Here is a 14,253-nt window from a genome sequence, read left to right as displayed (position 1 = left end):
GTAAAATGTCACTACTTGATTTTGTATGTTTTTTTCGCAATTATTGCTATTTTGCAACTAGGGTGACAATTTTTTAAATTTTTAACCAATTCTATATTGTAGAAAATTTAATTACGCAACTTTTATTTTAGTACAACTTTTCTCGGAAATGAATACTTTTAAAGTTATAATCAAAAAACGAAGAATAAAATCGAATTTTTCCTTCATTTTTTGCCATTTTGATTATTTAAACAATGTTCCGGACCTTTTTGAGAGGGAGGATAACTCAAATATTATTATTTGATTTATTTTCAAGCAATTTCTGCAAAAAAATTTGAGTCACCTCTCAACGTCCATCTCAAAACAGATGCGCCTTGGACTATAAGAGTCGATACCACTGAAAATCACGAACGTTTTGTTTTTTTTTATTTTATTCTGGCCTTGGTTCAGAACCTTTAGCCACGTAACTACATATACACTTACGAACGTTTATTCAGCTAAATTATGGACTCGTGTTAGTACGTTATCAGTGGTCAAGATCTGCTGTGAAAATAAATACACACAGGAAAAAGGTTCAGAAGATAATTAGACAACTTAATAACCATTCATACATTACTCAGACGACCCAACAATTGAGGCCTTCATAGCAACAGTATCCTAAGCCATAAATTGAGCATTTTTAGATTAACATATCAATAGAACAGGCTGCCAAATTAAAATGAGCTTCGCAGGACACAATGCCCGACTTAAGGATAAAAGATGGAATCACGAAATACAACAATGGAGACCGTGGTTAAGAAGAAGAAGTAGAGGACGGCCACAAATGAGATGGGCCGATGCCATAAAGAAGTTTGGAGGACACAACTGGAAACAGGTTGCGTAGAATAGACAACACTGGATTGAATTGGGGGAGGACTATGTCCAAAGTTGGATTACTGAAAGCTGAAGAAGAATATCAGTAGAAGCAGCAACATTAAATCTTAGGATTAACAGAGGCCTACACAACCTATCTCTATTTGGCTAGATGGTGCTACATAATTTGTAGCGCCATCCCATAAACAATAGAAATACAAAATGCATTGCATTTATCTCAAAACTTCGTTTTTGGGCTGAGGCCACTGTTACTCTGATAGCCTCAATTGAGAATGTGTGTGTAATTGAATTGCAAGAATGAAATACTTTTAGCATCCTGGTGTTACAGTATGATTACCTACAATCTAAGTTTCAGCAGTACCATCTGGTACAGCATCAAATGTCATTTTCATTTGCTGGATCATCAAAATAGTTCTAGCATTTTTTCCGTTTCTATAGCTTCTGGAATAGGAATAATTAAATTTTACTTCATTGAGAAAAGTCGATATATTTATAGAATTGTTCATTAGGATAGTTAAGTGACTTAAAGCTCGCAACGTTTGTAAATTACTTACACAGGTTTTGCACATCAAGTAACTTAACTATCGGTGGCCAGTTATTTCAGCAAGATGAGGCAACGTTCAGTGCGCAGGTTACAAGAACCTACCATTCTGGGACAGAACGAATGGAAGGACACATTAAAATACAATCATAACAAAATAGAAACAGAATCCATATATACTGCTGCATTAATTGAAAAAATATAGCTTTAAAATCTAAGATAGACAAGGTACTTACCCAAACTCGTGTCTTCTAAAGCTTTTGGACTTAACTTCAATGCTTTTCGATAAATAAGAGAAGAAAACGAAATGCGGATTTGAAGGGCTAACTCTGTTAAGTAGATGTGGTAATTTTGAAAGTAGATTGTGTGAAAAGCTTTAACTCCAATCATGATTCCAGCAAAATACATAGCATCGTGTATTGTCATTTTGGTTTGTCCAGGTTTGAAGTATCCTACCAAATGTGAAAGAGCGTCAGGTTCCAACGTACTAAAATTTTATATTTGATAAATTACTTATCCTCTAAGCTTTGTATATAAATAGGTATACAGTGCTAGTCAAAAGTCCGTACACCCCTCGTATCTTTTGAACGGTTATACCTATAATAGTGAAATTTGGAGGGAGGAAATAAACGAATGTAAGCTTCTTAACTAGTTATGACAGGTGACGTAATAGTGACAGATGACGTTACAGAGCCACTGTGACCGATAATTTTAAATAGGACCTTATGGCAAGTGATACCTCATTCGAAAGGTATTTAAAATACCTACTCAGTCATACTAATTTTTTTGGGTTTAGGTTGATTTGGATTTTGGTGAATAAATTAAATAAATATAATATTGTAGTTTCTAATTTAATTAATAAAAATTCAAATGTTCGCCTATGGATTTTTTGTCAAAAAATTTGACGTTTTTTAATTCTCTAGTAGTTTTTACGTCAACGTCAACCTGTTTGACAAGTAATCATGAGCGGAATTTTGAATTTTTATTAATTAAATGCGAAACTACAATTTTATATTTATTTCATTTATTCATCAAAATTAGCTTAAACTCAAACAAAATTAGTATGACTGAATAGGTATTTTCAATACCTTTCAAACGAGGTATCACTTGCCATAAGGTCCTATTTAAAATTATCGGTCACAGTGGCTCTGTAACGTCATCTGTCACTATTACGTCACCTGTCATGCCTAGTTAAGAAGCTTACGTCCGTTTATTTCCTCCCTCCAAATTTCACTATTATAGGTATAACCTTTCAAAAGATACGAGGGGGGGTACGGACTTTTGACTAGCACTGTATAAAATTTTTAATAATAATTTATGCTGATATTGCCACAAATTGGTTGCATTGTTCCGGTAGCGAACCTTTTCTGTAGTAAGTTGTACAGGTGTGGTCCTTTCGTATAGGACCACCCTTTCTGGTCCAGTGTGCCTAACTTTATTTGTGAAGATATTATGACTTTCTCCTAGCCCCTTCTTTAACATCTTTACGACTTCCCTAGATCTTTCCTTTCTGGTTTGTAATGATTACCATACCTTTTTTGTTTCTGGCTACCAGTTGCATTTCTTTACTTGTTTTGTCACATATCTTTGTCGTCACCCTCTTCTCTCTTGCTGTCCACTTTGCTTGATTTGTCCCCTTCTAGTGTTGCTTATGTGGGTGTCCATATCTTTTCTTAGTACATTTCTTTCATATGATCGAAGAGCTTTCAGACTGCTACCAGTAATTTAACAGCTATTGGTCCTATTTTCTCTTTTTTTTTTCAGCTTGTGCGCAAATTTTTAATGTTATTTCCTTCCAATTTTCTTTTTCTATGCATATTATTTGCGACATAGTCACAATTCCTTCAGTCTTTTCTTCTTCCTCGTACAATTAAGGGAGGTCTGGGTAGGTACCTTGCATTAAATTTCCCCTTCACTGTTATGTCAGAGGAGGTCTATGTCACGAGAACTGTCACATCGCTCAGTGCCTCCAACTATTTTTGCAGGTAACCTTTTTAGAAAGCTCCTCGATCCATCCTTAGTCCACTATTTTCATTATTTCTTTGGGGCTCTTTGTCGGTTCCATTTTATTGTGCAATTCCTTTGCCCTTCTACTGTTTTACTTCTTAATCCTCTACCAAAATGGGAAACAAAAGACGAAAGAGAAGACCGAGGAATACATGGATGGACCAAATCCATGATATAAGTGAAATAGAGACATGAGTATAAGAGGCATTAGGAACCTAGCCACCAATAGAATAGAAGGGCATGGAAGAAATGGATAATGGGCGGAACCCTACATCCGACGTGCTGAAGGGACTAAGGATTATGAGAAAGAAGAACCTTCGCCATTTACTTCTAACTGGACCTCGATTTTTGACCCTTCGCCTCGTTATCGAGCATATTCGCTTCGTATCTGTTTAGTGTACAGATAGCGAATGATCGATAACGAAGCGAAGGGTCAAAAATCGAGGTCCTGTCTCCCTTTGCACCTCGTAGTTGCCCCCATGGCTATTTTTGTTTTGCGATCTTGTTGTTATCAGGCATCTTCGTATCCTTTCCTTTTTCTCAGTGTCCCGTATAGTACTACACATTGACTATATAATATTTCTTTATCTTTCGCACCAAATCAGCCATATCTTTGTGGCTCCTTATTTAATATCGTTCCTTGTATTTGCCACCGCTTTGTTATATTTACTAATCTGTCGATGCGTCCCTTTATTTTTAACATTTCTTTCTCTGTTTCAATTCTTCGAATAAGTTTACTTTCATTCCTATTTCCTTTGCCTTGCTTTCCATGCTATTTCCTTTTCGTTCTTCTATTAATATCGGTCATCCATTTACTCTTTTCATTGCTATCTCCTGTTTCCTTTTCACTGCCATTTTCTTCAATTGTTTCCTCTTCATTACTCCTTTCTCATTCATCTCTTTTGCCTCATCATGTTCCTCATGCCAAATGTCCTTTTATTCTTCTTCCACTATCACTGCCTGCCTCACTTCACCTTATCTTCTATAGACTTTCCTACTCATATACATACTAGGGACAAGCCAGTGCTGGCGCGTGACCTTGAGTGAAAATACACAGCGTCAAATGCAGAATACGAGAAGGTCAGCCGCCACCTTTCGCTTGTCGCTCTGTACCTACTTTTCTTTTAAATTTTTATGAATTTTATTTATATGTGTTCGATCAGTTCCTCGATCCAACGGGGCCAATGTACTGCCCATGCTCTAATATGGTGCTTGCTTCTACACAGCCATGATGTGAACAAGTCATATTTAGCTCAATGGTACCTAGAGCGTAAAACATTGGATATTTTGTACATCCATATGTAAAGTCACATCAATTTTATATGTTCCTATGACGGATTAATTGTAAAGGGTTTTTACCCTTATATTTTTACTTTGGTGGTTAGCATGTATGATTCAAGTTATACACTTTTTAGGAAACACTGATGATGATCGGTCAACCGATTGAAAACTAGTTCTGTTTGTTTTATGATGTAGCCCTGTATAGGGATTTTTAACAAATATACCTTTTATAAAGGATTTCATGGTTTTTTGTAATAAATGGTATACAGCCAACTACAGGAAAAATTTTTTCCTCGTGGATTGATATTTATTTTTAGTGATTTAATGTATTAGTGGAGGTTTTCTCCCCAGGTAAAGGTTTGGGTAATCAGAAAGTACTTGATGGGTAGAGTGAATGAACTATGTTAGGTGAAACAGAGAAAGAAACTGCGATACATGCCTTCTCTGAATGTGAAATTGTTAGTGGCATGACAAGAATATATAAGATAAAAAACCCCAGGGAAATCCGTACTCTAGGTTATTTGGTGTGGAGTTAAATAAAAGAAAAGTGTTTGGTATAGAAGGAAGATCAAGAAATAGACAGTATATCACTAAGCTAAAAAGAAAAAATATTTCCATAGCTTGCACTTAAACTATTTCAAATAAGTAAACAAAGTAAATAATAAATAAACAAAGAATGAAATTCCAAGAAAAGCAAGCAAATAAAATCTTACCTGGTCAAAAGCCTTCCCGACATATGAAATAGTCCTAGTAATATATACCTCAATCCATACATATGCCATATTATTTTGAATATAGATACCTTCTTGTTTGGATCTTTAGTTTTAGATCGACTATTGTACTGGTGTTCTAGTTTGTCTGTACATTTTTTTGATCGACACTTCTTAATAACGTCATATAGGTCGTCATCCTCGAGATCCTGTTTAAATCCTCTTGTAAATAATTTTCCGGTATATCTGTTATAAGTACAAAACAAATCGATTTAGTTTACTATGTATAAATATTTTTTTTTAGCACGTATTAATAATATTGTTATGAAGCTATTTCTTTGTGACATTTTTGTAATTAACTATTCTAATTGGGAAATAAGCCACAATTTAACTTGAAAAAATAATTTTATTAACGTTTCGACTTCCACTTCGGACGTCGTTGTCAAAATACAAAATATTAACAAATTAAACAAAAATGTTCTTGCTTAGTAAAAAATTCTTCTAATAATTTAATTTAATCTGGCTCATTCGTATCGGCAATTCAGACATATATTATACCAATATTTATGAGTTGCGTTTCTGGGACGACTTTATTAAAAGATAGTTCATTCGATTACATGAAGTCAACTTTAACTCAAGAATATCCGGCACAAAAATCATTGCATGTGATTTGTCTTTAAAAAGACAACCACATTACCATATGCAACGGTGACAGTAAAATTCTCGTGTTAGTGATTCCATAGTAAATCACGAGGAAAAACCAGGAGAAAACCTCATGATACTATGGACAACTTAGATAAAATGGACTGTAATATAATCAAAAGCTTCTTGTAGTTAACTAAAAAAACTAATTACAATTGGTAAAACTAAAATTATATGAATGAAAATTAATTTGACAAATTTGTTTATGTATGTTTCTATTGCTTGCTTGATTTGATGTTACTATCTTCTGTATCATAGAGTCACACCGTCTACTAAGCAATAACTAAAATTTGTCCATTGCCATTAGCTGAGACTTGTTTCTAGTGTTCCTCATTAACTTGCGTGATTTGTGTTTGAACGTTTCTAGAGCCGTTTATGGCGGGGAGTATGGACAAATTATTATTTATTGTTTAATAGACGGTGTGACTCTATGATACAGAAGATAGCAACATCAAAATAAGCAAGCAATACATAAAGAAAATTGTCATTCAAATAATTTTAGTTTTACCAATTTTAATTAGTTTTTTTAGTTAACTACAAGAAGTTTTTGATTATATTACAGTCCATTATATCAATGTTGTCCATAAAAATGGGGTGGAGGGATTCAAGTATAGTCCTGAAAGAAACAGATAGGAAAAAGAGAAAAATCAAACAGCGGCTCTAATTATTATGCTAAATGAAACCAATTGTGTCGCAAATTTCTCGGTAGAATGCAGTAGGATGTGGTTACCCATACTAAAAGAGGAAGTCACAAGAAAGAAAATACCACGATTAGTAAGTCAATAACATATCGAGGATAGTACATATTTTATATTTTAGTATTATTTATACATATATCTATGTATTATTAATATTATTTATAATTTAAAATAACATACAAAGTCAGAATTTGGTGTTAGTTTTGAGAGTAACCTAAATGTAAGACCAAATACTTCCATTTTGTCGGGATAGTATCACGAGGTTTTTCCCTGGTTTTTCCTTGTGATTTACTATGGAATCACAACACGAGCATTTTACTTTCACCGTTGCATGTGGTTGTCTTTAAAGACAAATCACATTCTATATTTTTTGTGACGGATATTCTTGAAGTTGACTTCATGTAATCGAATGAACTATCTTTCAATAAAGTCGTCCCGGAACGCAACTCATAAACATTGGCAATATATCATTTTAAAGTTTTCTACTTTAAAATGTATAATATATGTCTGAATTGCTGTGACCCGTCAAAATGGCCCGGACAAAACAGCCCCGTCAAAAAAGCCACTTCAAAATAGCCCGGATACAAAATAGCCTTGACAAAATAGCCCGTAAACAAAATAGCCCCGACAAAATAGATCGCACACAAAATATCTGATATGATATGCAGTATGTCATACCGTTGCCTATTAATTATTCTCCTGTGTTTTCAATATGAGTTTGTCTGATATCACTGTATTTGTTTTTTACGTCAATTACGGAATTATTCTTCACACTGCTGTAGACTAAAACAAGAATAAAAAACCGCTAAACGCCGTAAAAATGAGTGGCGCATACAATATTCCAGCTACAAAAGATCTGATATGAATATTACGTGGCGCGAAAATGTATTTTTATTTTGATGCAAATAAAATTTTAGTTTTATTTTAAAATATTTTTCCATAATATTTGCTAAATTTGAAGTAAAACGCGCCACAAAAGAGTAACTTTGATACAGTTTGAATTTTGAAACTCTTTTGTGGCGCGTTTACTGCAAATTTAGAAAATATTATGGAAAAATCTTTTAAAATAAAACTAAAATTTTATTTTGCATCAAAATGAAAATACATTTTCGCGCCACGTAATATTCATATCAGATATTTTGTAGCTGGAATATTGTATGCGCCACAGCGCCACTCATTTTTACGGCGTTTAGCGGTTTTTTATTCTTGTATCAGGAGTATTTCAAAGTTTTTTTATAAGTTAAATGTATGAAGTTGAATGCAATTTTTCTCGATTACACGTTAAGCTTTATAAATGTTCGCCTTTGTCGCATTATCCCCCAAATGATATAGTGTACATGGAATGTACACTAGATTTTTTTCTCTTCGAAATAGATTGAAAAAAAAAAGAATGTGTGTGTATTTTGTACGCACGTATTAAGTTATACTTCTATTATTATGATTTCAACGAAATTAATATATTTAACAGGTTATTTGTATTTTATTTAAATATTAAACTAACTTTCTTTACCTACCACTTTTAAAAAAATTTTATTTAAACGATACCAAAAATATAAAAAAAAAGAAGATGAATCGTCCGGGATTTGAACCCGGGACCTCTTGATCTCCGGTCACACGCTCTACCACTGAGCTATATACCTTTTTCTTTGACAGGTTACAAGATTTCTCATACATACTGACAAATTTAATAGACCAAGTGAAGTGTACAAAAATACTTTAAATATACTTACTATTATTATAAAATATCTTATTCCCGAGGAAGACAAATCCAAAGACACAAAAATTATAATAAATAATACATTTATTAAGAACACTAATATATCCATTTATATGATATAATATGACTTATTTGCGCTGACAGCGCTGATACATACATATCTTGAAAGATTAGCAACTAAATACATACTGTCTGTGTGCGCATGCGCCCGGCATTATAAAATTTCACTATCGATCGTAAAGAAGTATAACTTCAAAAATTATTGGGATGGCCGGTTAATGAACTCGGATGGCCCGTTGCCAGAGCAAATTTAGCGTCGTAACCACTAAAACTACATAAACCATTTGGGAAATAATCGTTAATTTTATTATACATTTGTAGCTTAATAACTTCTAAACGGCTTAACCGATATTGATCACTAAACACGAGTTTGAAACGTATTGACAAGTAGTATCTAATGCATCTAAGGTCAAGTATGATAACTAAAGCTATTACAGGAATTATTGAGCTTGAAAATCCGTTTTTCCCATAGGAAATAGATTTAATCATACTTATGAAACCTATAACTTAAAAATTCGAATTTTCCCGGATATGAGGTATACACAGTCAGATTCGTCTAGAGTCCTTCTACAAACGCTCAGTTATTGGCGCAATTCGTAGGTTGAAATTTTGAGTAATTGTCGAAAAACCAAAATTTTCAAAGTTTAGTATTTTAATTGATGGAAAAGGCACTCTGCCGAAACAGCTGTAGTCACTTAGTTGTAATAAATTTTGTGGAAGTATAGAAAACAAACGTTTTCAGTGTTTTATTGCTAGATTTAGTTTTTTAGTTTTTCGGCGATACTGAGCCGTGTGTACGTCTGATCCTGACGGCTTAGACACCATTTGAAAGAATATCTCAACACTATTGATTTGGTGTATTTGCGGTTCTCCTGTCTCTTCTTGAACCGACGATATATACCAAAAAATATGCCGTTTTGTACCTACCAAGTCCTATAGCTAGCTTATGAGTGGGCAAAAGTTACAAACTACACCGGTTCTGAATCGGCCCTGACCCCCTCTTCAAACACAGAAAAAAAATTCAGATCGGTTTAACTTTTCCAGCCACATATATAAATATGTACATACATACATATCCACAAACATTTTCCCTTTTTTGAATAGAAATTGAGTCTATTTCTGAGCTCGGTAACTTTTGAGTGGCATAACCGATTTTCAAAATTAGACATGCGTTGGAAAGGTAATGATCAGTACTATTAGAAGCCGCAAAGGTCGGACTTAAATTTTTGAAGTGTTTGGGAGTTTTGGGGACGAGAACGAAAAACAGGCCCTAAATAGGAAGGGCCGTAAAATCCACACCCTTGGACCAAAATGAATGGTTCATATATGAATGGGTGACTCTTTTCCTTAACTTTAAGATGTGAGTTGGTACAATTTTTAATTCCGTCAGATTTAGAAAACCGAAAATTTCATGTATATTATAGGGTCGCGTGTAGGGGGGTGTGGGTGTGCGCCTCTGGCGAGAAGTGCCGTTCTCTGGTAATATTGCTCCAAATAAAATAAACTTTATTTTTTCAACAAAAATTATGAACGCATGCATAATATTAAAAAAAATGGTGGAGGTTCTTACAAAATCCTTTATAAACTGAATTACAAAAAAACTTGAGTATTGGTAACTCAAAAATAGGAAAATACTGCTTTCCCTCTGAAAGTAGAACATCTGGACGAACTTGCTGCCATACTAATTACGAAAGAATACACTGGACTAATTTTAACTATAGAAACGAAAACACTGACATTCGGTACGTGATACAGCAAGAAAACTTTACGTCAACGTAGCTCAAAGAGGAAACCATACTAAAACTGCTGCAGTTGGGAACATAGGTCTGGATCCCGCGTATGAAAATAAAGTTGATTAATAGCAAGCTGAAAATTTGTTAATACCTTAAGGGTGTCTAGTCGGACAAACTTTGATATATGGGAACACTGGAACAGGGGAAGTTTTAATTGTGGAACAGGTTAAAAATTTGTAACGGTCAGACCACGAAAACGGCACATGTATTTTGTCCGACAGAACAGACTTAAACTCTCCGAACAGAGATTAAACTCTAATGCAAAAATCAGACTGCTATTTATCACCAAATGGGCGTTTTAATGAGTGGAACATGTAGAATATGTGAAATGACAGGAATTATGACAGGTGATAAATAGCAGTCTGATTTTTGCATGAGAGTTTAATCTCTGTTCGGAGAGTTTAAGTCTGTTCTGTCGGACAAAATAAATGTGCCGTTTTCGTGGTGTGACCGTTCCAAATTTTTAACCTGTTCCACAATTAAAACTGCCCCTCTTCCAGTGTTCCCATATATCAAAGTTTATCCGACTAGACACCCTTAAGCTATTCACAAATTTTCAGCTTGCTATTAATCAACTTTTTTTCATACGTGGCATCCAGACCTAGCAGGTACAATTACACACCACTTGAAGGTACACAGATGGTATTCTAGAAATCGTTTATAACACACGTTTTACAACAAAATATATTTTCGGCAAGGTATGACATACCGAGATAGTCAGATATACTGAGATATTCTGAACATATAACTAGAAGAAGAGAAGGAATGGAACGAATGATAGTTAAAGGCAACGCCCACATAACAATTTCATGTTCTTAGTAGATTCATAGAACATACTTTTCAGAAAAGTATATACTGTGAATATGCGTAATTACCATTGCGAATGTGCAGAGCAGATACTGAGTATATAATACATTACAGAACTTAAACGTTTTATGTATTGTTATATTTCTATTTGATATGAAAATTAAATTTTGATAATTATAAACAGAATTCAATTTAATATAAAATATTTTCAATTTTCTCAACCACGGGCATATAAATTTAGAACAACCTGTATACAACAAATTGTTATATTTAATTTTAAGAAGTGATTAAATAAGACTCAAGTGAAATCGATAATAGGCCATTATCGTTGTTCGCGGAAGGATCGGTCATTAGCCGATGCTAAATAAGACAAAGTGGAAATAGAGAATAGGTAATTAAAATTTGTATATAGTAGAAAGTAATTTTAGAATGGGAATTAACTATTTTCTTTGAAATCCATTAAGCATATTTAGAAAGTTTAAAAATTGGTTTTGAGGAATACTGCGAATGAGAGTTGGTGGTGGAAGTTTGATTTGTGAATCTGGAAGGGATATTTAGAAAGTAGGGGAATGAATGACAAATAGAGATCAGAATGTTTTGAGCTGTCGAGAAGTGAAGTCGAGTAGTAGACGGTAGTGTACGGAGAGTGAGAAAGCCTGTGTAGTTCCGTGAGTGTGGAGTATCTATCGTAGAACGAGAGGTAGGCCAGGTTGAGAGTAAAAGAACCTCCTTGAGCCAAGAGTTCCCGGTAGCTGATTGCAGTTTCGAAAAAGGTAGAACACAGCATCACGACAGAAGCAGGAAACGAGAGCTATACGAGCTAGTTTCAGAGGAGAACATTACTGGAAGCCAGGACGAGGTTTGGATTGCAGCCAAGGATAGCAGGAAACGGGTCTTGTGTGAAGACATTCTCAGTGCACCAGAAAAAGGTCAGTCTCATTTGTTTGGACATGAATGTATGGGTTTTTTCGTAGTAAATACCACATTTAAAATTGAAGAAACATAATCAATAATATCAGAAAAGCTTCATCAAACTTAAATAGAATTGTTGCTAATAAATCATAATAGTTAAATGTTAATAAAAACTTTCAATTGGAAATCAAAAGAAAATAAGATTCCCATGTGTAAATGTTATGTTTAAGAAAAATAAGATATAGCAAATATTAAGCAGTGATTGCCATTTAAATAAAATAAACAATATTTTGATTACAATTGTAACCCATATGTGTTATTATTTTACTCTTTTCTTTCCTATCCCGATTAGGAACCATTAAGAAATACTTAGAAGCCACGTATGTAAGTAATTAATTTTATAAAAAGCCCTGAGATTGAAAACATATTGATATGTGATCTGGTAAATTAATTAGATTATTATTAATGCATTGATTAAATTAAATGACATATAAAAATATTATCTCATATCAATAATCAAGATCACAACAACTGTCGTCCAACGTGGAGGGCATTGTAAAGTATTTCTAGTGGCAAATTTGAAGGATAGAAAGAGTAAAGCCGGTATTTGAAAATTTATATGCCTGTGGTAAAAAGTGAGATACTTACATTTGATAACATAAAATTTTAGATCTCTTTAGGTACAAATTTTACATAACTGATTAAATATTTTATTTTTACGATATTACATTTGATATATTTATTGACAATTTATAATATTTGGGTGAGAAAAAGTCGTCTTGGTAACATACTAGTAAAATTTCATATTTGGCGGGGACAGTACTTCTTGAAAACAAATGTCTGTGACAAGAAGCCAAAGCAAAGACAACAAAAAACAAAAAGAACATTCAAATCAAGAGAATAATTCAGACCAAGAAGACATTTTAGACACGACAATCATGGCATCAGAACAGCAAGAATTATCAGGAATAGATAAAATATTACAAATGATGCAACTCCTGTCACAAAGAATGGAACAAAAACTGGATGAATCACAACAAAAAATGGATCAGAAACTGGATGAATCACAACAAAAAATGGATCAGAAAATGGATGAAACACAACAAAAAATGGATGAAACACAACAAAAATTGGATCAAAAAATGGATGAAACACAACAAAAAATGAAACAAGCAATAGAAGAGAACAACAAGAAAATGGAGGAACGCATAGGAAAGTATGAAAAGGAAGTAAAAGGATGTTTGACAACAATGAAAAACGAGATGAAAGAACAAGAAATGAAAATTCAAAATAAAATAAAGGAGATAACGAATTGCCAGAAAAAAGAAATGGAAAGTTTGGAAAACAAGTTGCAAAACGCTATTCAAGCAGACATAGAAGAAGTGGAAAGAAAGATTGCGGAAATCAATACTCAACAAAATGTCGGAGAAAGAAGAGAAATGGTTATACATAGCACAGATGACGTGAAGATAAGGTTTGGCGGGGATGTAAGAAGATTACACCCAGTGCCGTTCATAAATAGCCTGAAAAAGAAAATACAACACATCGGAAATTTCGAAACAGCAAAAGAAACTATCAGAAACCATCTCAAATATGAAGCAAGCCTATGGTTCGATAGTAAAGAAGAAGAATTCGGCAATTGGCAACAATTTGAACAAAAATTTTTGAATTATTTCTGGGGAAAGGTTCAACAATTGGAAATTAACAAGGAATTGCAAAATGGGAAATACAATGATAGGATGGGTGTATCAGAAAGGACATATGCTTTACAAATTTACAATAATGCAAAGCATCTACAATATAATTACTCATCGGAACAATTAGTCGAACTGATTGCAAGACATTTCGAAGAAACGCTGGAAGACCATATCACATTGCAAAACTACAAAGACATAGATAGTTTATGCCAATTCCTACAAATAAGAGAATCACGTCTAAGAGAAAGAAAATCAAGAAGGTCGCGAGAAGATTACAGGCTCCGAGAAACACAGGATTACAGAGATAGAAATCAAAATAGGAGGGACTATACAAGACGAGAATTAAATCCCAGAAGGGAAAACGAAAATAGAGACAACGGAAGAGGAAATTATGAACAAAGAAATAGGCAATGGAATGAGGACAGAAATCGAGAATACCAGAATAGAAACACCACACGCTCAAATCAAGAAAACAG

At 33.7% G+C, this 14,253-nt stretch overlaps 1 protein-coding gene across 3 annotated transcripts in view; it reads right to left on the bottom strand.

Annotated features, from left to right (window-relative positions):
• LOC114336537 (probable multidrug resistance-associated protein lethal(2)03659) overlaps window positions 1–14,253 on the bottom strand; it is a 98,501-nt gene that overhangs the window by 47,770 nt on the left and 36,478 nt on the right. For all 3 annotated transcript variants that reach the window (XM_050645431.1, XM_050645432.1, XM_028286912.2), the window contains exons 2-3: window positions 5,395–5,637; window positions 1,630–1,880 (exon numbers count right to left, since the gene is read on the bottom strand). In XM_050645431.1, the coding sequence (XP_050501388.1) occupies window positions 1,630–1,880; window positions 5,395–5,637 (494 nt within the window). The remainder of the gene's footprint in view (window positions 1–1,629; window positions 1,881–5,394; window positions 5,638–14,253) is intronic.

This window comes from Diabrotica virgifera, chromosome 3 (assembly GCF_917563875.1).
Source record: "Diabrotica virgifera virgifera chromosome 3, PGI_DIABVI_V3a".
Classification (NCBI taxonomy): Eukaryota; Metazoa; Arthropoda; class Insecta; order Coleoptera; family Chrysomelidae; genus Diabrotica; species Diabrotica virgifera.
The sequence above is the reverse complement of the archived record's forward strand: the minus strand, read 5'-3'. Positions and strand labels throughout refer to the sequence as shown.